Source organism: Hemitrygon akajei, chromosome 4 (genome assembly GCF_048418815.1).
Source record: "Hemitrygon akajei chromosome 4, sHemAka1.3, whole genome shotgun sequence".
NCBI lineage: Eukaryota > Metazoa > Chordata > Chondrichthyes > Myliobatiformes > Dasyatidae > Hemitrygon > Hemitrygon akajei.
In genome coordinates, this window is record NC_133127.1 from 104,424,594 (window position 1) to 104,452,399 (window position 27,806).

At 43.5% G+C, this 27,806-nt stretch overlaps 1 protein-coding gene across 6 annotated transcripts in view; it reads right to left on the reverse strand.

Annotated features, from left to right (window-relative positions):
• mnd1 (meiotic nuclear divisions 1 homolog (S. cerevisiae)) overlaps positions 1-27,806 on the reverse strand; it is a 173,048-nt gene that overhangs the window by 87,023 nt on the left and 58,219 nt on the right. For all 6 annotated transcript variants that reach the window (XR_012098672.1, XM_073043150.1, XM_073043154.1 and 3 more), the window contains one exon: positions 23,716-23,830. Coding sequence is in view for 5 of the 6 variants with exons in the window: in XM_073043150.1 (XP_072899251.1) it covers positions 23,716-23,830 (115 nt within the window). In the remaining variant the exon portion in view is untranslated. The remainder of the gene's footprint in view (positions 1-23,715; positions 23,831-27,806) is intronic.

Consider the following 27,806-nt stretch of genomic DNA (forward strand, 5'->3'; position numbering starts at 1 on the left):
TTTATTTTATTTATTTTTTTCTCTCTCTGCAAGATTATGTATCGCATTGAACTGCTGCTGCTAAGTTAACAAATTTCATGTCACATGCCCGTGATAATAAACCTGATTCTGATTAAACAACACCCGATCCAGAATTGTTTTTTTCCCTCGTGGGCTCAATCACAAACTGCTCCAAAAAGCCATCTTGACAGCATTCTACAAATTGTTATTCTCCTTCATCTGGGATCCAGCACCAACTGCATGTTGAAATCCCCTGCTGCCCTTTTTACAAGCCTTTACTCTCTCCTATTGTAATTTCTATCCCACATCAGTGCTACTGGGCAAATAAGTGGCAGATGGAATACAGTGTGTAAGGTCATGTACTTTGGTAGGAGGAATAAAAGTGTAGACTATTTTCTAAATGGTGAGAAAATTCAGAAGTCAGAGGTGCATAGGGTCATCATGCAGAATTTCCTAAAAGTTAATATGCAGATTGAGTCGGTGGTGAGGAAGGCAATGACTTTCGAGTGGACTAGGATATAAAAGAAAGGATATAACGTTGAGGCTTTAGAAGGCACTGGTGAGGCCTCACCTGGAGTATTGTGAGCAGTTTTGGGTCCCTTATTTAGACTACAAGACATAGGAGTAGAATAAGACGATTTGGCCTGTCGAGCTTGCTCCACCATTTCACTGCTGATCCCACTTTCCTCTCAGTCCCAATCTCCTATCTTCCCTCCATTTCCCTTCATGCCCTAACCAATCAAGATCCATCATCCTCTGCTTTAAATATACATAAAGACATGGCCTCCACAGTTGCCTGTGGCAAAGAATTCCATAGATTCACCACTATCTGGCTAAAAATATTCCCTCTCATCTCTGTTTCAAAAGAACACCTCTCTATTATGAGGCTGTGTCCTCTGGTCTTAGACTCCCCCACCATAAGAAACAGCCTCTCCACATCCACTCTACCAAAGCCTTTCACCATTAGGCAAGTTTCAATGAGGACACCCTTCCTTCTGAATTCTAGTGAATACAGGCGTAGAGCCATCAAACTCTCTTCATATGACAAGCTATTCAATCTTGGAATCATTTTTATTAACCTCCTTTGAACCCTCTCTCGTTTCAGCACATCAGTTCTAAAACTGCTCACAATACCCCAGGTGAGGCCTCACCAATGCTTTATAAAGTCTCAACCTTACATCCTTGCTTTTATATTCTAGTCCTCTTGAAATGAATACTAACATCACATTTGCCTTCCTCACCACAGACTCAACCTGCAAATTAAACTTTGGGGAATCCTGCACAAGGACTCTTGAGTCTCTTTGCACATCAGTTTTTTGAATTTTCTCTCCATTTAGAAAATAGTCATCCCTTTCATTTCCTTTACCAAAATGAATGACAATACACTTCTCAATACTGTGTTCTAGCTGCCATTTATTTGCCCTTTCTCCTTCTGTAGCCTCTCTATTTCCTCAAAACTCCCTGCCCCTCCATCTATCTTCATATCATCTGCAAACTCCATTCCATCGTCTAAATCATTGACATATAACATAAAAAGAATTGGTCCCAACACAGACCCCTGTGGAAACCCACTAGTCACCAGCAGCCAACAAGAATGGGGTCCCTTTATTCTCACTCTTTGCCTCCTGCCAATCCTGTAATACCACGTGCTCATAGCTTGATAAGCAGCCTCATGATTGCCACTTTGTCAAAGGCCTTCTGAAAGTCCAAGTACACAACCTCAAGCAATTCTTCTTTGTCTTCCTACTGGCAATTTCTTCAAAGAATTCCAACAGAATTGTCAGGCAAGATTTTCTTTTGAGGAAACCATGCTGACTATGAGCTATTTTATCCTGTGCCTCCAAGTAACTTGAGACCTTAATAATCAACTCCAATATCTTCCCAACCACTGAGGTCAGACTAACTGGCCAAAATTTTCTTTTTCTGCCTTTCTCTCTTCTTGGAGTGACATTTGCAATGTTCTAGCCTTCTGGAACCATTCCAGAATTTAATGATGCTTTAAAGATCATTAATAATGCCTGCACCATCTCTTTCATAACTCTGGGCTGTACACCATCTGGTCCAGGTGACTTATCTACCTTCAGACCTTTCAGTTGTCCAAGAACCTTCTCTCTAGTACTCCTGTTTGAATACTGTTGGGGGGGGACAGCCTACCAGGGGGAAGCGACAGTGGCTGTACCTCTGGCACAGAGTCTGGCCCTGTGGCTCAGAAGGGTAGGGAAAGGAAGAGGAAGGCAGTAGTGATAGGGGACTCTATAGTTAGGAATTCAGACAGGCGATTCTGTGGACGCAGGAAAGAAACTCGGATGGTAGTTTGCCTCCCAGGTGCCAGGGTCCGGGATCTTTCTGATCGTATCCAAGATATCCTGCGGTGGGAGGGAGAACAGCCAGAGGTCGTGGTACATATTGGTACCAATGACATAGGTAGGAAAAGGGAAGAGGTCCTGAAAGAAGAATACAGGCAGTTAGGAACGAAGTTGAGTAGCAGGACTTCAAAGGTAGTAATCTCGAGATTACTGCCTGTGCCACGTGACAGTGAGAATTGGAATAGAATGAGGTGGAGGATAAATGCGTGGCTGAGGGAATGGAGCGGGGGCAGGGATTCAGATTTCTGGATCATTGGGACCTCTTTTGGGGCGGGTGTGACCTGTACAAAAAGGACGGGTTGCACTTGAATCCCAGGTGGACCAATATCCTGGCGGGCAGGTTTGATAGAGCCGTTGGGGAGGGTTTAAACTAGTTTGGCAGAGGGGTAGGAATCAGAATGTGAGTGCAGGGATTAAGGTAGAGGGACAAGGGCATGATGCTAAGAGTTCTGAGTTGATGAGGAAGGACAGGTAGGGGACGAAACATAATTGAAGCCAGTTAAAGAGGTTGAAATGTGTCTATTTCAATGCTAGGAGTATTAGGAACAAGGAGGATGAACTTGGGGCATGGATTAGTACGTGGAACTACGATGTTGTGGCCATTACTGAAACTTGGTTGGAGGAAGGGCAGGATTGGATGATTCAGGTCCCGGGGTTCAGGTGTTTTAAAAGGAATAGGATGGGAGGTAGAAAAGGGGGGGGGAGTGGCATTGCTGGTCAGGGATAGTATCACGGCTATAGAAAGGGAGGACGCTGCAGAAGGAGTGTCCACGGAGTCAGTCTGGGTGGAAATCAGAAATAGCAAGGGATCAATCACTGTGCTGGGAGTAGTCTATAGGCCCCCAAATAGTCCTCGGGACACCGAGCAGCAGATAAGTAGGCAGATTTTAGAATGGAGCAGGAAATACAGGGTAGTAGATATGGGTGATTTCAACTTCCCTCCTATTGACTGGTACCTCCTGAGTGCAAGGGGGATAGATGGGGCTGAATTTGTCAGGTGTGTTCAAGAGGGATTCCTGACACAGTATGTGGACCGGCCGATGAGAGGAGAGGCTATACTGGATCTAGTTCTGGGTAATGAACCTGGTCACGTAACAGACCTCTTGGTGGGGGAGCATTTTGGTGAGAGTGACCACAACTCCCTTAGCTTCAGCATAGCTATGGAAAGGGATAAAATCAGACGAAATGGTAAAGTGCTTAACTGGGGAAGGGCTAACTTTGAAGGGATGAGGTAGGAACTAGCGAGAGTAAATTGGAAACAGATGTTCAAAGGGGAAAGCACAGAAGTAATGTGGGAGAAGTTTAGGGACCATTTGAGCTGGGTTCAGGATAGGTTTGTCCCACTGAGGCAAGGAAAAAATGGTAGGAAAAGGGAACCGTGGCTGATGAAACACATGAGGCAATTTGTCAAGAGGGAAAAGGAAGCTTATGTTAGATATAAGAAGCAGGAAGTAGGAGGGGCTCATGAGAAATATAGGGTAGCCAGGAAGGAGCTATAGAAAGGACTTAGGAGAGCTCGAAGGGGGCATAAGAAGGCCTTGGCATGTAGGATTAAGGAGAACCCCAAGGCGTTCTATGCGTATGTGAAGAACAAGAGGATGACGAGTACAAAGATGGGACCTCTAAAGGATAAAGAGGGCAACATGTGCCTGGAGGCGGAGGAGGTACGGGAGGTCCTAAATGAATACTTTGCTTCAGTATTCACAAGTGAAAAGGATCTTGATCAGGGTGAGGTTGAAATGGAGCAGGCCTGTGTGCTGGACAATGTGGAGATTACGGAAGAAGTGCTGGATCTTCTTAAAAACATCAAGATTGATAAATCCCCAGGGCCGGATATGATACACCCCAGGTTGTTGTGAGAATTGAGAGAAGAGATCACTGGAGCATTAGCTATGATCTTTGAATCCTCTTTGGCTACAGGGGAAGTGACGGAGGACTGGAGAATGGCAAATGTAGTTCCCTTGTTTAAAAAAGGTAATAGGGAGGAACCTGGGAACTATAGTCCTGGGAGTCTTACGTCGGCGGTCTGCAAACTATTAGAAAAGATTCTTAAGGAATGGATCTACGAGCATTTGGAGAAGTACAGTCTACTCATGGATAGTCAACATGGCTTTGTGAAGGGAAGATTGTACCTCATGAGCCTGATTGAGTTTTCTGAAGAGGTAACAAAATAAATTGATGAGGGTAGGGCAGTGGATGTGGTCTACATGGACTTTAGCAAGGCATCTGACAAGGTCCCTCACGAGAGACTCATCCAGAAAGTCATGAGGCATGGGATAAGTGGAACCTTGGCTGTTTGGATAAAAAATTGGCTTAAAGGAAGAAAGCACAGGGTATTTGTGGAAGGAAAGTATTCTGCCTGGAGGTCGGTGACTAGTGGAGTGCCACAAGGATCTGTCCTGGGACCCCTGCTATTTGTGATTTTTATAAATGACCTGGATGTAGAGGCGAACAGATGGGTGAGTAAGTTTGCAGATGACACGAAGATTGGAGGAGTTGTGGATGGAGATGTAGGTTGTCGAAGGTTACAAGAGGATATAGACAGGCTGCAGAGTTGGGCAGAAAAATAGCAGATGGAGTTCAATCCGGACAAGTGTAAGGTGATGCATTTTGGAAGGACAAACCAGAAGACTGAGTACAGGATTAATAGTCAGTTACTTAAGAGTGTGGATGAACAAAGGGACCTTGGGGTTCAAATCCATACATTCCTCAAGGTCGCTGCGCAGGTTGATTGGGTAGTTAAGAATGGCCTATGGGATGCTAGGCTTCATTAACACGGGGGATTGAGTTCAAGAGTAGAGAGGTCATGTTGCAACTCTACAAATCTCTGGTGAGACAGCACTAAGTGTATTGTGTTCAATTCCACCTCATTATAGGAAGGATGTGGAAGCTATGGAGAGGGTGCAGAGGAGATTTACCAGGATGTTGCCTGGTTTGGAGAACAAGTCATATGAAGCAAGGTTAGCAGAGTTGGGACTTTTCTCTTTGGAGCCTAGAAGAATGAGAGGGGACTTGATAGAGGTCTACAAGATTATGAGAGGCATAGATAAGGTGGATTGTCAGTACCTGTTTCCCAGGGCACCAATAGCAAACACCAGAGGGCATATGTACAAAATTAAGGGAGGGAAGTTTTGGGGAGACATCAGGGGTAAGGTTTTTTACACAGAGGTTTATGAGTGCCTGGAATGACTTGCCAGGGATAGTGGTGGAGGCTAAAGCATTAGGGGTATTTAAGAGCCTCTTGGACAGGCACATAGATGAAAGAAAAATAAAGGGTTATGGGGTAATGTGGGTTTAGTACTTTTTTTTTAAGGATTATATGGGTCGGCACAACATGGAGGGCTGAAGGGCCTATACTGTGATGTAATGTTCTATGGTAATTTTACACACTTCATGACCCCTGATCTCTGAAACTTCCAACATACTGCTAGTGTCTTCCACAGTGAAGTCTGATGCAAAATACTTATTCAGTTTATCCACCATTTCATTGTCCCTCATTACTACTTCTCCAGCATCAATTTCCAGTGGTCCAATATCCATTCTCACCTCTCTTTTTATGCTTTATGTATCTGAAGAATGTTTTGGTATCCTCTTTAATATTATTGGCTAGTATTCCACCTTTACCTTCTTAATGACTATTTTTACTGCCTTCTGTTGGTTTATAAAAGCTTCCCAATCCTCTATCTTCCCACTAAATTTTGCTCTGTTATATGCCCTCTCTTAGCTTTTACGTTAGCTTTGACTTCCCTTGTTAGTCATGGTTGTGTCATCTTGCCTTTAGAATACTTCTTCCTCTTTGGAATGTATAATTTCCTGTTCCTTCTGAATTGCTTCCACAAATTCCAGCCTTTGCTGCTCTGCCAATGTTCTTTTCCAATCAATTCTGGCCAACTCCTCTCTCACTATACCTTAAAGTTCTCTTATCAATTCTGGTTCATTGCACAATATTCAATCCAGAATAACTGATTCTCTGGTAGGCTCAATCATGAGCTGCTCTGCAAAGCCATCTCGTAAGCACTCTAGAATTTCCCCCTTTTGGAATCCAACACGAACATGATTTTCCCCAATCTACCTGCATATTGAAATCACCCATGACTATTGTAACATGTGCTTTTGGCATGCATTTTTGATCTCCCATTGTAATTTGTAGGCTGCATCTTTACAATTGTTTGGGAGTCTGGACAACTTCAATCAGGGTCTATCTATCCTTGTAGTTCCTTAGCTCTATCCACAATAATTCAACACCTTCTGACCCTATGTCACCTCTTTCTAATTATTTGATTTCATCTTTACCAACAGAGCAATGTCAACCCTCTGCCTTTCTGCCTATCCTTTTGATACAATGTGTATCCTTGGACATTAAGCTCCCTGCTATAATCTTCTTCCAGCCAAGATTCAACAATGCCTACAACATCATACCTGCCAATTTGCAGCTATGCTGCAAGATCATCTACCTTATTTGGAGTATTGTGTACAGATGTGTACAGTTCTGGTCACCAAATTATAGGAAAGATGTCAACAAAATAGAGAGAGTACAGAGGAGATTTACTGGAATGTTACCTGAGTTTCAGCACCTAAGCTACAGAGAAAGGTTGAACAAGTTAGGTCTTCTATTCTTTGGAGCGTAGAAGGTTGAGGGGGGACTTGATAGAGGTATTTAAAATTATGAGGGGGATAGATAGAGTTGACATGGATAGGCTTTTTCCATTGAGAGTAGGGGAGATTCAAACAAGAGGACATGAGTTGAGAGTTAAAGAGCGAAAGTTTAAGGGGAACTTCTTTACTCAGAGAGTGGTAGCTGTGTGGAACGAGCTTCCAGTAGAAGTGGTAGAGGCAGGTTCAATATTGTCATTTAAAAAAAAATTGGATAGGTATACGGACAGGAAAGGAATGGAGGGTTATGGGCTGAGTGCAGGTCGGTGGGACTAGGTGAGAGTAAGCGTTCGGCACAGACTAGAAGGGCCGAGATGGTCTGTTTCCGTGCTGTAATTATAGTCAATAGACAATAGGTGCAGAAGTAGACCATTCGGCCCTTCGAGCCTGCACCGCCATTTTGAGATCATGGCTGATCAATTCCTATCAATACCCGGTTCCTGCCTTGTCCCCATATCCCTTGATTCCCCTATCCATAAGATACCTATCTAGCTCCTTCTTGAAAGCATCCAGAGAATTGGCCTCCACTACCTTCCGAGGCAGTGCATTCCAGACCCCCACAACTCTCTGGGAGAAGAAGTTTTTCCTTAACTCTGTCCTAAATGACCTACCCCTTATTCTCAAACCATGCCCTCTGGTACTGGACTCCGAAGATGAAATAATTGGTTACTTGGGGAAAGAAATAAATATATATACTAAAGTTATTACAAACTCCATGGAGCATGTGGGGACCCTCCAATATCCAGGCATTCCCTTTTTTTTCTTTTTTCTTATTTTTTTTTAATAGGGATGTTAGGGGGGAGGGGTTAAGGGGAGGGGGGCTGGGTAGCACTTTTTTTTTTCATACACATTTATTCTGTAACTATTTGAAAACAATAAAAAAAGTTAAAAAAAATATTAGGGAAGTTAAAGTCACCCATGTTAACAACCCAGTTATTTTTGCACCTTTCCAAAATCTGCCTCCCAATCTGCTTCTCTGTATCTCTGCTGCTACCAGGGGGCCTACAAAATACTCCCAATAGAGTAACTGTTCTCTTCCTGTTCCTGATTTCTACCCATACAGACTCAAAAGAGGATTCTGCTACTATTACCCACCCTTTCTGTAGCTGTAACAGTATCCCAATGCCACCCCTCCTCTCCCCCCCTCTCCTTTCCCCCCCCTATCCCTTTTAAAGCACTGAAATACAGGAATATTGAGAATGGATACGATTAAATATTCCTGTTTCAGCCTGTGAGCTAAAAAGCACAATTGCTTCCAAGGTCAGTACAGTCAACAAAGATCTCTTAATGAGTTTAAACAAAGTATCGCTGCTTAAAACCCACGGAAACAACACAGTCTGCGGTCGGAAGGGCCCACAGAGAAAACCTCGGAGAAAGCGTGGGCAGAGATCAGGATTGCAAGTGTGCTTAAGGAAATGGGGTTTCAGGTTCCCTTTACCGATGATCCTGCTGGCAAATGTGCAGTCTCTGGTGAATAAAATTGATGATCTCAGAGCCAGGGTGCTGAATCAGAGGGACATTAGGACCAAGTGTGTCCTTTGTTCCACGGAACCCTGGTTAACCCCTTTCATACCGGATCCAGTGATTCAGATTGATGGGTTCACTGTGCGCCGTCAGGATAGATCTGTAGAGTCTCTCAAAAGCAGAGTTGGAAGTGTATGCCTTATGATCAGCTCTTCTTGGTGTACAAATATATCAGTACTGTCCCAATTCTGCTCACCAGACCTGGAATATCTAGCACTAAGGTGTTGTCCTTTTTACTTACCACGGGAATGCTCTGGGGTCATTCTGGTAACAGTTTAAATTCCACCTCAGGCCAATGCCAAGCAGGCTTTAGATGATCTGAGCAATGGTATCAACATGCATGAAACAGCACACCCTAACACCATCGTTTTGGGAGATTTTAACAAGGCCAGTCTGAAAAAATCACTAAGCAATTACTATCAACAGATCATGTGCAATACCAAAGGAAACAACACACCTGACCATTGCTACACCACCATCAAGAATGCCTACCGTGCTATTCCATGCTCTCACTTCGGGAAGTCTGATCACCTAGCTGACTGAAGACTGCAGCCACAGCAGTGAGGACCAAGAAGGTTTGGACAAAGGAAGCACAGGAATGCCTAGAATCGGTGGACTAGCCTGTATTCAAGTATTCATCTTTGAATCTGGATGAGTATGCTGCATTTGTTACCAACTTCATTAAAATCTGTGTGAATGAGTGTGTGCCTACAAAGACTCACTGTACATTCCCAAACCAAAAGCCATGGATGGACCAGGAGGTACGTCGTCTGCTGAAGGCTTAGATCTGTGGCATTCAAATCCAACAACCCGGGCCTGTACCAGAAAACCAGGTATGATTTGCGGAGAGGTATTTCAAGGGCGAAGGAACAATTTCAAATGAGGTTAGAGGCGATATCAGATGCACGGCAACTCTGGCAGGGACTGCAAGACATTACTTCCTCCAAAGCAAAATGCAATTATATGAATGACAGCGATGCTGCACTACGAGATGAACTCCTACAGCTGTGAAGATCCCTGCTGCACCTGATGACCCTGTGATCTCTGTCTCAGAGGCCGATGTCAGACTGTCTTTAAAAAGAGTGAACCCTTGTAAGGCAGAAGGTCCCGATGCAGTACCGAGCAGCAATTATACCAGTGCCAAAGAAGAATAATGTGGCTGGTCTTAACAACTACTGCCCAGTAGCACTCACATGACAGTGATGAAATGCTTTGAAGGTTGGTCATGACTAGACTGAACTCCTGCTTCAGCAAGGACCTGGAGTCACTGCAATTTGCCTATCGCCACAATAGGTCAACGGCAGACGCAATCTCAATGGTTCTTCACGTGGCTTTGGATCTCCTAGACAACACAAACACCTATGTCAGTGTAACACTTACCCAAAAGGCTGGTATATGTCTAGGGGAAAAGGAGATCCAGCCACACACCAACCCACCTCCCGTACACGCAGGTGCTGTGAGAATCGAGTTTATGCCTCACGCCTGCCAACAGTATCAAACCCACAACAAATACCGTTATTAAATACACTTTATAGAATTTACTAACATTAACTAAAGAATATAATATACAATATATATATATATACAAGGAAAGAAAAAAACAAAAGGCGCCAACTTATCAAAGTTCAGTCAGTGTAGTGCACATCGTAGGAGCTCAATCAACGAATCATCTGACAGCCACGTTGTCACCCCTGGGACCACCCCGGTGGGCTTACGAGCCGTCCAGCGCCAGTCGCGCCCGTCCACCTTCCTCGTCCGTCTCTCCTCCCGACTCTCCTCACACCCCAAGCCCGCGCAACCCCTCCCCCAAGTTCCCAGCCTCACAAAACACAATAACGTTCCCCATTGATTAACAAATGAATACAATTACCATATCAGCCATTCTAAAGCGAAACAACGGCAAGAGAAACTTTTAACAGACAAAGAAGCATTCCTACTCGTAACAAACCAAAGAAGCCCTTTTTAGTAATATACACAGGACATTGTACATCAGGATGCTGTTCATCAACTATAGCTCAGCATTTAATACCATCATTCCCACAATCCCGATTGAGAAGTTGCAGAAACTGGGCTTCTATATCTCCCTCCGTAACTGGATCCTCGACTTCCTAACCGGAAGACCACAGTCTGTGTGGATTGGTGATAACATATCCTCTTCACTGACAATCAACACTGGCGCACCTCAGGGGTGTGTGCTTAGCCCACTGCTCTACTCTCTGTATACACATGACTGTGTGGCTAGGCATAGATCAAATACCATCTACAAATTTGCTGACAATACAAGCATTGTTGGTAGAATCTCAGGTGCTGACAAGAGGACGTACAGGAGTGAGATATGCCTACTAGTGGAGTGGTGCCACAGCAACAAACTGGCACTCAGCGTTAGTAAGACAAACGAGCTGATTGTGGACATCAAGAAGGGTAAGACGAAGGAACACATACCAATCCTCAAAGAGGGATCAGAAGTGGAGAGAGTGAGCAGTTTTAACTTTCTGGGTGTCAAGATATCTGAGAATCTAACCTGGTTCCAACATATTGATGTAGTCATAAAGAAGGCAAGACAGCAGCTATACTTTATTAGGAGTTTGAAGCGATTCGGCATGTCAAGAAATACGCTTATAAACTTCTATAGTTGTACAGTGGAGAGCATTCTGACATGCTGTATCACTGTCTGGTATGGAGGGGCTACTGCAAAGGACCAAAAGAAGCTGCAGAAGGTTATAAATCTAATCAGCTCCATCTTCGGCATTAGGCTACTAAGTACCCAGCTTATCTTTAGGAAGCGGTGTCTCAGAAAGGCAGCATCCATTATTAAAGGCCTCCAGCACCCAGGGCATGCCCTTTTTGCACTGTTACCATCAGGGAGGAGATACAGAAGCCTGAAGGCACACTCTCAGCGATTCAGGAACAGCTTCTTCCCCTCTGCCATCCAATTCCTAAATGGACGTAAAGCATTGGACACTACCTCACATTTTTAATTTACAGTATTTCTGTTTTTGCACATTCTTTAATAATCTATTCAATATATATAATTGATCTACTTGTTCATTTATTATTGTTTTATTTTATTTATTTTTTTCTCTCTCTGCAAGATTATGTATCGCATTGAACTGCTGCTGCTAAGTTAACAAATTTCATGTCACATGCCCGTGATAATAAACCTGATTCTGATTAAACAACACCCGATCCAGAATTGTTTTTTTCCCTCGTGGGCTCAATCACAAACTGCTCCAAAAAGCCATCTTGACAGCATTCTACAAATTGTTATTCTCCTTCATCTGGGATCCAGCACCAACTGCATGTTGAAATCCCCTGCTGCCCTTTTTACAAGCCTTTACTCTCTCCTATTGTAATTTCTATCCCACATCAGTGCTACTGGGCAAATAAGTGGCAGATGGAATACAGTGTGTAAGGTCATGTACTTTGGTAGGAGGAATAAAAGTGTAGACTATTTTCTAAATGGTGAGAAAATTCAGAAGTCAGAGGTGCATAGGGTCATCATGCAGAATTTCCTAAAAGTTAATATGCAGATTGAGTCGGTGGTGAGGAAGGCAATGACTTTCGAGTGGACTAGGATATAAAAGAAAGGATATAACGTTGAGGCTTTAGAAGGCACTGGTGAGGCCTCACCTGGAGTATTGTGAGCAGTTTTGGGTCCCTTATTTAGACTACAAGACATAGGAGTAGAATAAGACGATTTGGCCTGTCGAGCTTGCTCCACCATTTCACTGCTGATCCCACTTTCCTCTCAGTCCCAATCTCCTATCTTCCCTCCATTTCCCTTCATGCCCTAACCAATCAAGATCCATCATCCTCTGCTTTAAATATACATAAAGACATGGCCTCCACAGTTGCCTGTGGCAAAGAATTCCATAGATTCACCACTATCTGGCTAAAAATATTCCCTCTCATCTCCGTTTCAAAAGAACACCTCTCTATTATGAGGCTGTGTCCTCTGGTCTTAGACTCCCCCACCATAAGAAACAGCCTCTCCACATCCACTCTACCAAAGCCTTTCACCATTAGGCAAGTTTCAATGAGGACACCCTTCCTTCTGAATTCTAGTGAATACAGGCGTAGAGCCATCAAACTCTCTTCATATGACAAGCTATTCAATCTTGGAATCATTTTTATTAACCTCCTTTGAACCCTCTCTCGTTTCAGCACATCAGTTCTAAAACTGCTCACAATACCCCAGGTGAGGCCTCACCAATGCTTTATAAAGTCTCAACCTTACATCCTTGCTTTTATATTCTAGTCCTCTTGAAATGAATACTAACATCACATTTGCCTTCCTCACCACAGACTCAACCTGCAAATTAAACTTTGGGGAATCCTGCACAAGGACTCTTGAGTCTCTTTGCACATCAGTTTTTTGAATTTTCTCTCCATTTAGAAAATAGTCATCCCTTTCATTTCCTTTACCAAAATGAATGACAATACACTTCTCAATACTGTGTTCTAGCTGCCATTTATTTGCCCTTTCTCCTTCTGTAGCCTCTCTATTTCCTCAAAACTCCCTGCCCCTCCATCTATCTTCATATCATCTGCAAACTCCATTCCATCGTCTAAATCATTGACATATAACATAAAAAGAATTGGTCCCAACACAGACCCCTGTGGAAACCCACTAGTCACCAGCAGCCAACAAGAATGGGGTCCCTTTATTCTCACTCTTTGCCTCCTGCCAATCCTGTAATACCACGTGCTCATAGCTTGATAAGCAGCCTCATGATTGCCACTTTGTCAAAGGCCTTCTGAAAGTCCAAGTACACAACCTCAAGCAATTCTTCTTTGTCTTCCTACTGGCAATTTCTTCAAAGAATTCCAACAGAATTGTCAGGCAAGATTTTCTTTTGAGGAAACCATGCTGACTATGAGCTATTTTATCCTGTGCCTCCAAGTAACTTGAGACCTTAATAATCAACTCCAATATCTTCCCAACCACTGAGGTCAGACTAACTGGCCAAAATTTTCTTTTTCTGCCTTTCTCTCTTCTTGGAGTGACATTTGCAATGTTCTAGCCTTCTGGAACCATTCCAGAATTTAATGATGCTTTAAAGATCATTAATAATGCCTGCACCATCTCTTTCATAACTCTGGGCTGTACACCATCTGGTCCAGGTGACTTATCTACCTTCAGACCTTTCAGTTGTCCAAGAACCTTCTCTCTAGTACTCCTGTTTGAATACTGTTGGGGGGGGACAGCCTACCAGGGGGAAGCGACAGTGGCTGTACCTCTGGCACAGAGTCTGGCCCTGTGGCTCAGAAGGGTAGGGAAAGGAAGAGGAAGGCAGTAGTGATAGGGGACTCTATAGTTAGGAATTCAGACAGGCGATTCTGTGGACGCAGGAAAGAAACTCGGATGGTAGTTTGCCTCCCAGGTGCCAGGGTCCGGGATCTTTCTGATCGTATCCAAGATATCCTGCGGTGGGAGGGAGAACAGCCAGAGGTCGTGGTACATATTGGTACCAATGACATAGGTAGGAAAAGGGAAGAGGTCCTGAAAGAAGAATACAGGCAGTTAGGAACGAAGTTGAGTAGCAGGACTTCAAAGGTAGTAATCTCGAGATTACTGCCTGTGCCACGTGACAGTGAGAATTGGAATAGAATGAGGTGGAGGATAAATGCGTGGCTGAGGGAATGGAGCGGGGGCAGGGATTCAGATTTCTGGATCATTGGGACCTCTTTTGGGGCGGGTGTGACCTGTACAAAAAGGACGGGTTGCACTTGAATCCCAGGTGGACCAATATCCTGGCGGGCAGGTTTGATAGAGCCGTTGGGGAGGGTTTAAACTAGTTTGGCAGAGGGGTAGGAATCAGAATGTGAGTGCAGGGATTAAGGTAGAGGGACAAGGGCATGATGCTAAGAGTTCTGAGTTGATGAGGAAGGACAGGTAGGGGACGAAACATAATTGAAGCCAGTTAAAGAGGTTGAAATGTGTCTATTTCAATGCTAGGAGTATTAGGAACAAGGAGGATGAACTTGGGGCATGGATTAGTACGTGGAACTACGATGTTGTGGCCATTACTGAAACTTGGTTGGAGGAAGGGCAGGATTGGATGATTCAGGTCCCGGGGTTCAGGTGTTTTAAAAGGAATAGGATGGGAGGTAGAAAAGGGGGGGGGAGTGGCATTGCTGGTCAGGGATAGTATCACGGCTATAGAAAGGGAGGACGCTGCAGAAGGAGTGTCCACGGAGTCAGTCTGGGTGGAAATCAGAAATAGCAAGGGATCAATCACTGTGCTGGGAGTAGTCTATAGGCCCCCAAATAGTCCTCGGGACACCGAGCAGCAGATAAGTAGGCAGATTTTAGAATGGAGCAGGAAATACAGGGTAGTAGATATGGGTGATTTCAACTTCCCTCCTATTGACTGGTACCTCCTGAGTGCAAGGGGGATAGATGGGGCTGAATTTGTCAGGTGTGTTCAAGAGGGATTCCTGACACAGTATGTGGACCGGCCGATGAGAGGAGAGGCTATACTGGATCTAGTTCTGGGTAATGAACCTGGTCACGTAACAGACCTCTTGGTGGGGGAGCATTTTGGTGAGAGTGACCACAACTCCCTTAGCTTCAGCATAGCTATGGAAAGGGATAAAATCAGACGAAATGGTAAAGTGCTTAACTGGGGAAGGGCTAACTTTGAAGGGATGAGGTAGGAACTAGCGAGAGTAAATTGGAAACAGATGTTCAAAGGGGAAAGCACAGAAGTAATGTGGGAGAAGTTTAGGGACCATTTGAGCTGGGTTCAGGATAGGTTTGTCCCACTGAGGCAAGGAAAAAATGGTAGGAAAAGGGAACCGTGGCTGATGAAACACATGAGGCAATTTGTCAAGAGGGAAAAGGAAGCTTATGTTAGATATAAGAAGCAGGAAGTAGGAGGGGCTCATGAGAAATATAGGGTAGCCAGGAAGGAGCTATAGAAAGGACTTAGGAGAGCTCGAAGGGGGCATAAGAAGGCCTTGGCATGTAGGATTAAGGAGAACCCCAAGGCGTTCTATGCGTATGTGAAGAACAAGAGGATGACGAGTACAAAGATGGGACCTCTAAAGGATAAAGAGGGCAACATGTGCCTGGAGGCGGAGGAGGTACGGGAGGTCCTAAATGAATACTTTGCTTCAGTATTCACAAGTGAAAAGGATCTTGATCAGGGTGAGGTTGAAATGGAGCAGGCCTGTGTGCTGGACAATGTGGAGATTACGGAAGAAGTGCTGGATCTTCTTAAAAACATCAAGATTGATAAATCCCCAGGGCCGGATATGATACACCCCAGGTTGTTGTGAGAATTGAGAGAAGAGATCACTGGAGCATTAGCTATGATCTTTGAATCCTCTTTGGCTACAGGGGAAGTGACGGAGGACTGGAGAATGGCAAATGTAGTTCCCTTGTTTAAAAAAGGTAATAGGGAGGAACCTGGGAACTATAGTCCTGGGAGTCTTACGTCGGCGGTCTGCAAACTATTAGAAAAGATTCTTAAGGAATGGATCTACGAGCATTTGGAGAAGTACAGTCTACTCATGGATAGTCAACATGGCTTTGTGAAGGGAAGATTGTACCTCATGAGCCTGATTGAGTTTTCTGAAGAGGTAACAAAATAAATTGATGAGGGTAGGGCAGTGGATGTGGTCTACATGGACTTTAGCAAGGCATCTGACAAGGTCCCTCACGAGAGACTCATCCAGAAAGTCATGAGGCATGGGATAAGTGGAACCTTGGCTGTTTGGATAAAAAATTGGCTTAAAGGAAGAAAGCACAGGGTATTTGTGGAAGGAAAGTATTCTGCCTGGAGGTCGGTGACTAGTGGAGTGCCACAAGGATCTGTCCTGGGACCCCTGCTATTTGTGATTTTTATAAATGACCTGGATGTAGAGGCGAACAGATGGGTGAGTAAGTTTGCAGATGACACGAAGATTGGAGGAGTTGTGGATGGAGATGTAGGTTGTCGAAGGTTACTAGAGGATATAGACAGGCTGCAGAGTTGGGCAGAAAAATAGCAGATGGAGTTCAATCCGGACAAGTGTAAGGTGATGCATTTTGGAAGGACAAACCAGAAGACTGAGTACAGGATTAATAGTCAGTTACTTAAGAGTGTGGATGAACAAAGGGACCTTGGGGTTCAAATCCATACATTCCTCAAGGTCGCTGCGCAGGTTGATTGGGTAGTTAAGAATGGCCTATGGGATGCTAGGCTTCATTAACACGGGGGATTGAGTTCAAGAGTAGAGAGGTCATGTTGCAACTCTACAAATCTCTGGTGAGACAGCACTAAGTGTATTGTGTTCAATTCCACCTCATTATAGGAAGGATGTGGAAGCTATGGAGAGGGTGCAGAGGAGATTTACCAGGATGTTGCCTGGTTTGGAGAACAAGTCATATGAAGCAAGGTTAGCAGAGTTGGGACTTTTCTCTTTGGAGCCTAGAAGAATGAGAGGGGACTTGATAGAGGTCTACAAGATTATGAGAGGCATAGATAAGGTGGATTGTCAGTACCTGTTTCCCAGGGCACCAATAGCAAACACCAGAGGGCATATGTACAAAATTAAGGGAGGGAAGTTTTGGGGAGACATCAGGGGTAAGGTTTTTTACACAGAGGTTTATGAGTGCCTGGAATGACTTGCCAGGGATAGTGGTGGAGGCTAAAGCATTAGGGGTATTTAAGAGCCTCTTGGACAGGCACATAGATGAAAGAAAAATAAAGGGTTATGGGGTAATGTGGGTTTAGTACTTTTTTTTTAAGGATTATATGGGTCGGCACAACATGGAGGGCTGAAGGGCCTATACTGTGATGTAATGTTCTATGGTAATTTTACACACTTCATGACCCCTGATCTCTGAAACTTCCAACATACTGCTAGTGTCTTCCACAGTGAAGTCTGATGCAAAATACTTATTCAGTTTATCCACCATTTCATTGTCCCTCATTACTACTTCTCCAGCATCAATTTCCAGTGGTCCAATATCCATTCTCACCTCTCTTTTTATGCTTTATGTATCTGAAGAATGTTTTGGTATCCTCTTTAATATTATTGGCTAGTATTCCACCTTTACCTTCTTAATGACTATTTTTACTGCCTTCTGTTGGTTTATAAAAGCTTCCCAATCCTCTATCTTCCCACTAAATTTTGCTCTGTTATATGCCCTCTCTTAGCTTTTACGTTAGCTTTGACTTCCCTTGTTAGTCATGGTTGTGTCATCTTGCCTTTAGAATACTTCTTCCTCTTTGGAATGTATAATTTCCTGTTCCTTCTGAATTGCTTCCACAAATTCCAGCCTTTGCTGCTCTGCCAATGTTCTTTTCCAATCAATTCTGGCCAACTCCTCTCTCACTATACCTTAAAGTTCTCTTATCAATTCTGGTTCATTGCACAATATTCAATCCAGAATAACTGATTCTCTGGTAGGCTCAATCATGAGCTGCTCTGCAAAGCCATCTCGTAAGCACTCTAGAATTTCCCCCTTTTGGAATCCAACACGAACATGATTTTCCCCAATCTACCTGCATATTGAAATCACCCATGACTATTGTAACATGTGCTTTTGGCATGCATTTTTGATCTCCCATTGTAATTTGTAGGCTGCATCTTTACAATTGTTTGGGAGTCTGGACAACTTCAATCAGGGTCTATCTATCCTTGTAGTTCCTTAGCTCTATCCACAATAATTCAACACCTTCTGACCCTATGTCACCTCTTTCTAATTATTTGATTTCATCTTTACCAACAGAGCAATGTCAACCCTCTGCCTTTCTGCCTATCCTTTTGATACAATGTGTATCCTTGGACATTAAGCTCCCTGCTATAATCTTCTTCCAGCCAAGATTCAACAATGCCTACAACATCATACCTGCCAATTTGCAGCTATGCTGCAAGATCATCTACCTTATTTGGAGTATTGTGTACAGATGTGTACAGTTCTGGTCACCAAATTATAGGAAAGATGTCAACAAAATAGAGAGAGTACAGAGGAGATTTACTGGAATGTTACCTGAGTTTCAGCACCTAAGCTACAGAGAAAGGTTGAACAAGTTAGGTCTTCTATTCTTTGGAGCGTAGAAGGTTGAGGGGGGACTTGATAGAGGTATTTAAAATTATGAGGGGGATAGATAGAGTTGACATGGATAGGCTTTTTCCATTGAGAGTAGGGGAGATTCAAACAAGAGGACATGAGTTGAGAGTTAAAGAGCGAAAGTTTAAGGGGAACTTCTTTACTCAGAGAGTGGTAGCTGTGTGGAACGAGCTTCCAGTAGAAGTGGTAGAGGCAGGTTCAATATTGTCATTTAAAAAAAAATTGGATAGGTATACGGACAGGAAAGGAATGGAGGGTTATGGGCTGAGTGCAGGTCGGTGGGACTAGGTGAGAGTAAGCGTTCGGCACAGACTAGAAGGGCCGAGATGGTCTGTTTCCGTGCTGTAATTATAGTCAATAGACAATAGGTGCAGAAGTAGACCATTCGGCCCTTCGAGCCTGCACCGCCATTTTGAGATCATGGCTGATCAATTCCTATCAATACCCGGTTCCTGCCTTGTCCCCATATCCCTTGATTCCCCTATCCATAAGATACCTATCTAGCTCCTTCTTGAAAGCATCCAGAGAATTGGCCTCCACTACCTTCCGAGGCAGTGCATTCCAGACCCCCACAACTCTCTGGGAGAAGAAGTTTTTCCTTAACTCTGTCCTAAATGACCTACCCCTTATTCTCAAACCATGCCCTCTGGTACTGGACTCTCCCAGCATCTGGAACATATTTCCTGCCTTTATCTTGTCCAATCCCTTAATAATCATATATGTTGCAATCAGATCCCCTCTCAATCTCCTTAATTCCAGCGTGTACAAGCCCAGTCTCTCTAACCTCTCTGCGCAAGACAGTCCAGACATCCCAGGAATTAACCTCGTGAATCTACGCTGCACTTCCTCTACAGCCAGGATGTCCTTCCTTAACCCTGGAGACCAAAACTGTACACAATACTCCAGGTGTGGTCTCACCAGGGCTCTGTACAAATGCAAGAGGATTTCCTTGCTCTTGTACTCAATTCCCTTTGTAATAAAGGCCAACATTCCATTAGCCTTCTTCACTGCCTGCTGCACTTGCTCATTCACCTTCAGTGACTGATGAACAAGGACTCCGAGATCTCTTTGTATTACTCCCTTACCCAACTCTACACCATTCAGATAATAATCTGCCTTCCTGTTCTTACTCCCAAAGTGGATAACCTCACACTTATTCACATTAAACGCCATCTGCCAAGATTCTGCCCACTCACCCAGCCTATCCAAGTCACCCTGAATTCTCCTAACATCCTCATCACATGTCACACTGCCACCCAGCTTCATATCATCAGCAAATTTGCTGATGTTATTTTCTATGCCTTCATCCAAATCGTTAACGTAAATGGTAAACAGCTGTGGTCCCAATACCGAGCCCTGTGGCACCCCACTAGTCACCACCTGCCATTCCGAGAAACACCCATTCACCGCTACCCTTTGCCTTCTATCTGCCAACCAGTTTTCTATCCATGTCAATGCCTTCCCCCCGATGCCCTGAGCTTTGATTTTACCCACCAATCTTCTATGTGGGACCTTATCAAATGCCTTCTGAAAATCGAGGTACACTACATCCACTGGATCTCCCCCGTCTAACTTCCTGGTTACATCCTCGAAAAACTCCAACAGATTAGTCAAGCATGATTTACCCTTGGTTATAATTGTTATATGTGTTATGAGTGATGAACAGACCTGATGGACAATGGGGTAAAGAGTTAACCATCCCCTCCTGAGAACCACAAACTATTACTGTTGTTATGTTGACCATGAGAAAGAGACGAAAAACAGGCAAGAACATCTGCGACAGATAAGAGAGAGGGGGAAATCGCTGATTAACCGTATTGTGACTCCTTTTTGAATTATTTACTGTTTCGCTGCAAGGACAATAGTTTGCTCATAAACATTCCTCAGTGGACTGAAGGAGTGGCCTTATTTGATGGACACAGTCATTCAGGAATGATGGATAGCTGCGTCCCCGTGAGTAGGGATAAAAGACAGGTCTGGAGAGACACCCTCCACACACGCCAGTGGACACTGATTGAATGTTGGAACCCACAAGAAAGGTGGGGGCTTCGAAGACCAAACCAGGAGGTTGGTCATTAAGGCTATCAGTGTAAAAGCAGGGCCGGTGGGGACTTGTGTGTGTGTCCACTCATGCCAGAGTGACGAGTCCACCACAGAAGAACTGTCTAGCAGAAGGACGGAGAGGTCATAACTGAATGACCACACCGATAAGACGGATTAAGAAAGCAAAGGAAGGTTTGCCTGACTGTAGCTGTTACATCTCGCTTGCTCTCTCTCTCTCTCCAACGATTACAATACAACAACCATAACTACATCAGCACTCATGAACTGAATTGAACTTTATACTTTTCTATGATAATTTATTTGCCCCTAGACATCGATAGAGCTTGTTTATTATTGCTTATTATTATTATTCCTACACTTTTAGGTTTATTACTGCCAACTTGTTTTAGATAGATAGATAGATAGATACTTTATTCATCCCCATGGGGAAATTCAACATTTTTTCCAATGTCCCATACACTTGTTGTAGCAAAACTAATTACATACAATACTTAACTCAGTAAAAATATGATATACATCTAAATCACTCTCTCAAAAAGCATTAATAATAGCTTTTAAAAAGTTCTTAAGTAGTTTACTTAAATACATTAAATACAATCAACCCCGGCACTTTAACATATCTTACTCCTGGCGGTTGAATTGTAAAGCCTAATGGCATTGGGGAGTATTGACCTCTTCATCCTGTCTGAGGAGCATTGCATCGATAGCAACCTGTCGCTGAAACTGCTTCTCTGTCTCTGGATGGTGCTATGTAGAGGATGTTCAGGGTTTTCCATAATTGACCGTAGCCTACTCAGCGCCCTTCGCTCAGCTACCGATGTTATACTCTCCAGTACTTTGCCCACGACAGAGCCCGCCTTCCTTACCAGCTTATTAAGACGTGAGGCGTCCCTCTTCTTAATGCTGCCTCCCCAACACGCCACCACAAAGAAGAGGGCGCTCTCCACAACTGACCTACAGAACATCTTCAGCATCTCACTACAGACATTGAATGACGCCAACCTTCTAAGGAAGTACAGTCGACTCTGTGCCTTCCTGCACAAGGCATCTGTGTTGGCAGTCCAGTCTAGCTTCTCGTCTAACTGTACTCCCAGATACTTGTAGGTCTTAACCTGCTCCACACATTCTCCATTAATGATGATTTATATGTATATTTGCATTATTGATATGGTTTTGCTTATTTTTATTAATAAACACCTTTAGTTTGGTACCACCAGACTCCAACGGATTCTTCTTTCTCTGCTGGTTAAACACCCAGTTACAGGGTACGTAACATATGGTTACATGGTTATTGCATAAACTGCACGTATTCAAACATTATACCTTCAGTCTGTATTCACCCTTTCCAATTTTGTGTGCCTTTTACGTTGCAACTTATCCTGTTGACTGCAATTTTGCCCTATCAACAGCCTCTCTTCACTGAACATTGCCTCTGTTTGTAAACCAGCTAGTTCATCTTCAGCATTATTATCCGCCTTTCCTATGATACATCTTGCATTGAAATATAGACAGCTCAGGACACCGGTCACAACATGCTCAACCTTTTGATTCATGACTTCATCTGCGGCCTTGCCAACATCTGCCTCTACAATCTCTTCACTAACTGTTCTCACAATCTGGTTCCCATCCCCCTGCAACTCTAGCTTAAACGCTACTGTGCAGCATTAACAAACCTTCCCGCTAGGATATTAGTCCCCCTCGAGTTCAGGTGCAAGCACGGAATAGCCCCAACCATCTGAGCTGCACCATCCAGTAACCCCTGATTTAATCCTTGCCTAATCACAAGACAATTTACCTACCAACTGGTACGTCTTTCAACTGTGGGAGGAAACTGGAGCACCCAGAGGAAACCCATCCGGTCACAGAGAATGCACACACTACAGGCAGCTACACGAATTGAATCCACATTGCTGGACTGTAAAACATTGGCTAACTACTATGCTCCTTATCCAAGAAAGGATGTGCTGACACTGAAGAGGGTTCAAAGGAGGCTCATAAAAATGATTCTGGGATTGAAACGCTTATCATTTGAAGAGCATTTGATGATTTGGGCCTGCACTCACTGGAATTTAGAAGAATGGGGGGAGCTCTCACTGAAACCTATGGAAAGATCTAGACAGCGGCTGTTTCATATGGTTGGGGAGTCTAAGACCGGACGACACCATTTCAGAATAGAACAACGTCTATTTACAATCAAGATGAGGAGGAATTTCTTTAGCTAGAGAGTGGGGAATCTATGGAATTCATTGTCAAATTTGCTGTGGATGCCAAATCATTGGGTATACTTAAGACTGAGGATGACAGATTCTAGATTAGTTACCAGAGAAGGCAGGAGATTGGGGCTGAGGAAGAAAATGGATCAGACATGATGAGAAGGCATAACAGACTCAATAGGCCAAATGGCCTATCTTATACTGTTCTCCTTTGCTTGCTTTCTTTCTAGTCATTTTCCTCCATGCTGCCTGAGCTGCTCTGTGTGTGTGTGTGTGTGAACCTGTATCTTGCGGAGGCTTGTCATTCCAACAGATTTACATGCATCCAAAGCTTCTATGAAAAAGATCCTTTCTCAAATTTATGTATATAACAGAACTCCTTAAATATAAAATGAAATGCTCTAGCTCGCAGCATATTGTGATCTGTGACACTAACCATGACACTGCCTTTCATAGTTAAGGCATGAGTTGTCTGATTGCTGTAGAATTTTCAGTGTCTCATTGATGACTGCCTAGAACACCTGAGTGTGCTTTGAGAGGCCAAAGCAAACATGGCTTCTCTGAAACTCTCTGAAGATGAGGTCTTAGCAAGTGCTTCCTGGACAAGATAATGTTACTGACACTATATTAGTGGCACATGCAAAGGTACTCCTGTGATACCCCCATTCAAACATTGCAGGTACCCACTAAATGAATGAGATCATTTGGTCAAAAATAATGTTAGCTTCAGCAAACTCTGAGAAGTTTGTGAAGTGTTAATTTCACTATATGAGCAGCAGAATAGCGGTTGCACAGAAACAGATTACAATTATTGAACCAAATTACTCACTTATTTCTTCTACAACTTCTGGATCACATTCTTTGTATTTTTCCAATTCTACTTTCAACTGATTCCTTTCTTGTTGAAGTTCTTCCAATTCTTTTGATAAAGCTTCACGATTTTCCTGTTGTTAAAATGATTAAATAATACATGCAGATTATTTCAATTCTATTGTTACAAAACCTGTTATAAGTCCAGGATTTCCTTGGGGATTTTTTCCATCTCAAACCACCTTCAAGCAAACACTGGATGTGATACAACTAGAAGCAGCACAGTCAAAAATATTGAACTCACTAGATCTTTATTGTGACTAATGATGCAGATGTTTTAATGATTGTATGCAAAGTTATTTAGTGCACTGCAAATTATTAAAGGCATCCCAACTAAAATTGCCTTTTCATCACTAATAAAACTGCCATAAAATATCCCCTCCTATTCCTTCCCATGACTCCAATCTCTTCCCCACCCAATATTTATATCACGTATGAGTGGCGTCTACAGTCACAAGTAAATGTAGATTTGGAGATCTGGAGTTTCTGAGGGCCAGATTTCTCATAAACAACATTGTTTCACAGAGATGACAATCCATTACTAAAAAGAAATAAAGAAATAGAATTGGTATAGCTTATCTCTATGGAAATAGAAAACAATTGGATAAAAGACATTTATAGACATGGTAGTGTAGCAGTTAGTTCAAACATTAACTGTGCTATCTGTAAGAACCCCAATGCTGTCTGCAAGGAGAAGGTACATTCTCCTCGTGAACGCAAAGGTTTCCACCAGGTGCTGTGGTACCAGATGTATGGTTAAGGTTCGTCAATAGCGAGCATGCCAGAAGCATGGCTCAGCATAGTCCTCACTGATCTGGTTTAACACAAATGACACATTTTATGGTATGTTTTGATGTATATGTAACAAAAAAGCTAATCTTTATCTTTAAAATTCAGAAGAATGATAGATACTGAAACTCTAAAACCAAAAAATGCTGGGAACATCTGTGGGATAAAAATAATTAACTTTTTTGTTTTAAGACTCCTTGCCTGAACTAAGAGCAAGCGAGCATAAAGTTTTAAATTGCAAAACGAGTGGGGGATGCAGAGATAGACAAGATCAACAGTTTATTCTCATCTAGCTATCCTCCTTCCCCTCTCAGTACCTTTTCATTCTGGCATCTTCCCCTTCCTTTCCACTCCTGAAGAAGGGTCTTGGCCCAAATCATCGACTATTTATTAATTTCCATTGATGCTGCATGACTGCCTGAGTTCCTGCAGCATCTTGTGTGTGTTGCTTTGCATTTATTCTCATTGCAGCCTTAGCATTACCTTTGGGATCTACACGGTACCCAAACTGACCCACACCCTAACTACAAAATAACACTGAAATTCTCTCTTTTCTTCGAGAAAACCCCTTGAATCTGAAACACTAACCCGTTTCTCTTTCATTAGGTGCTGCCCAATCTGCTGATTGTTCCCAGCACTTTATTTTCATTTATAAAATTTTAATGAACATTCAATCAGACTTTTTGCTTTGTATTGTACTGCATCAAGGACATCCAGACATCCAGTAATTCGAAGCAAGAAGGCTGTAAGTAAACTGCAGATTTTTCGGAGCGAAGGGAGGGTTTTTTTACTACTCGGGTTAAAGAGTGGTGAGACTGCGCAGGTGCATGACGTCAGCCAGTAGAGCTCGAAAGGTTTTAACACAAGGCAGCCATATCCAGCAGACAGCATCAGAGTGGGCAGCAGAGTGGTAGGGCTTTGGGTAGGGAAGGGGAAGGAAGTAGTGATAGGGGACTCTATAGTTAGAGGGTCAGACAGGCGATTCTGTGGACGCAGGAAAGAAACTCCGATGGTAGTTTGGCTCCCAGGTGCCAGGGTCCCGGATGTTTTGGATCGCGCCCAAGATATCCTGCGGTGGGAGGGAGAACAGCCAGAGGTCGTGGTACATATTGATAACAATGACATAGGTAGGAAAAGGGGTTCTGAAAAGAGACTACAGGGAGTTAGGAAGGAAGTTGAGAAACAGGACCGCAAAGGTAGTAACCTTGGGATTACTGCCTGTGCCACGCAACTGTGAGTATAGGAATAGGATGAGGTGGAGGATAAATGCGTGGCTGAGGGATTGGAGCAGGGGGCAGGGATTCAGATTTCTGGATCATTGGGACCTCTTTTGGGGCAGGTGTGACCTGTACAAAAAGGACGGGTTGCACTTGAATCCAGGGGAACCAATATACTGGCAGGGAGGTTTGCTAAAGGTACTGGGGAGAGTTTAAACTAGAATTCTTGGGGGGTGGGAACTGAACTGAAGAGACTGGGGAAGAGGAGGTTAGCTCACAGATAGAGAAAGCTTGTAGACAGTGCAAGAGGGAGGGATAGGCAGGTGACAGAGAAGGGACGTGCTCAGACTGAAAGCCTTGAGATGTGCCTATTTTAATGCAAGGAGTGTTGTGAACAAAGCGGATGAGCTTAGAGCGTGGAGCAGTACTTGGAGATAGATAGATAGATAGATAGATAGATAGATAGATAGATAGATAGATAGATAGATACTTTATTCATCCCCATGGGGAAATTCAACTTTTTTTTCCAACGTCCCATACACTTGTTGTAGCAAAACTAATTACATACAATACTTAACTCAGTAAAGAATATGATATGCATCTAAATCACTATCTCAAAAAGCATTAATAATAGCTTTTAAAAAGTTCTTAAGTAGTTTACTTAAATACATTAAATACAATCAACCCCGGCACTTTAACATATCTTACTCCTGGCGGTTGAATTGTAAAGCCTAATGGCATTGGGGAGTATTGACCTCTTCATCCTGTCTGAGGAGCATTGCATCAATAGTAACCTGTCGCTGAAACTGCTTCTGTCTCTGGATGGTGCTATGTAGAGGATGTTCAGAGTTATCCATAATTGACCGTAGCCTACTCAGCGCCCTTCGCTCAGCTACCGATGTTAAACTCTCCAGTACTTTGCCCACGACAGAGCCCGCCTTCCTTACCAGCTTATTAAGACGTGAGGCGTCCCTCTTCTTAATGCTTCCTCCCCAACATGCCACCACAAAGAAGAGGGCGCTCTCCACAACTGACCTATAGAACATCTTCAGCATCTCACTACAGACATTGAATGACGCCAACCTTCTTAGGAAGTACAGTCGACTCTGTGCCTTCCTGCACAAGGCATCTGTGTTGGCAGTCCAGTCTAGCTTCTCGTCTAACTGTACTCCCAGATACTTGTAGATATGATGTGGTGGCCATTACAGAGACTTGGATGGCTCAGGGGCAGGAATGGTTTCTTCAAGTGCCAGGCTTTAAATGTTTCAGAAAGGACAGTGAGGGAGGCAAAAGAGGTGGGGGTGTGGCACTGTTGATCAGAGACAGTGTCACACTGCAGAAAAAGTGGACACCACAGAGGGATTGTCTATGGAATCTCTGTGGGTGGAGGTTAGGAACAGGAAGGGGTCAATAATTGGGTTTTTTTTATAGGCCGTCCAATAGTAACAGGGATATCAAGGAGCAGATAGGGAAACAGATCCTGGAAAGATGTACTAATAACAGAGTTGGCGTGATGGGAGATTTCAATTTCCCAAATATCGACTGGCATCTCCCTAGAGCAAAGAGTTTGATGGGGTGGAGTTTGTTAGGTATGTTCAGGAAGGTTTCTTGACACGATATGTAGATAAGCCTACAAGAGGAAAGGCTGATCTTGATTTGGTATTTGGAAACGAACCTATTCAGGTGTCAGATCTCTCAGTGGGAAAATGTTTAGAACATAGAACATAGAATAGTACAGCACATTACAGGCCCTTTGGCCGATATGTTGTGCTGACTCTCAAACCCTGCCTCCCATATAACCCCCCACCTTAAATTCCTCCATATACCTGTCTAGTAGTCTCTTAAACTTCACTAGTGTACCTGTTTCCACCACTGACTCAGGCAGTGCATTCCACGCACCAACCACTCTCTGCGTGAAAAACCTTCCCCTAATATCCCCCTTGAACTTCTCTCCCCTTACCTTAAAGCCATGTCCTCTTGTACTGAGCAGTGGTGCCCTGGGGAAGAGGCGCTGGCTGTCCACTCTGTCAATTCCTCTTAATAT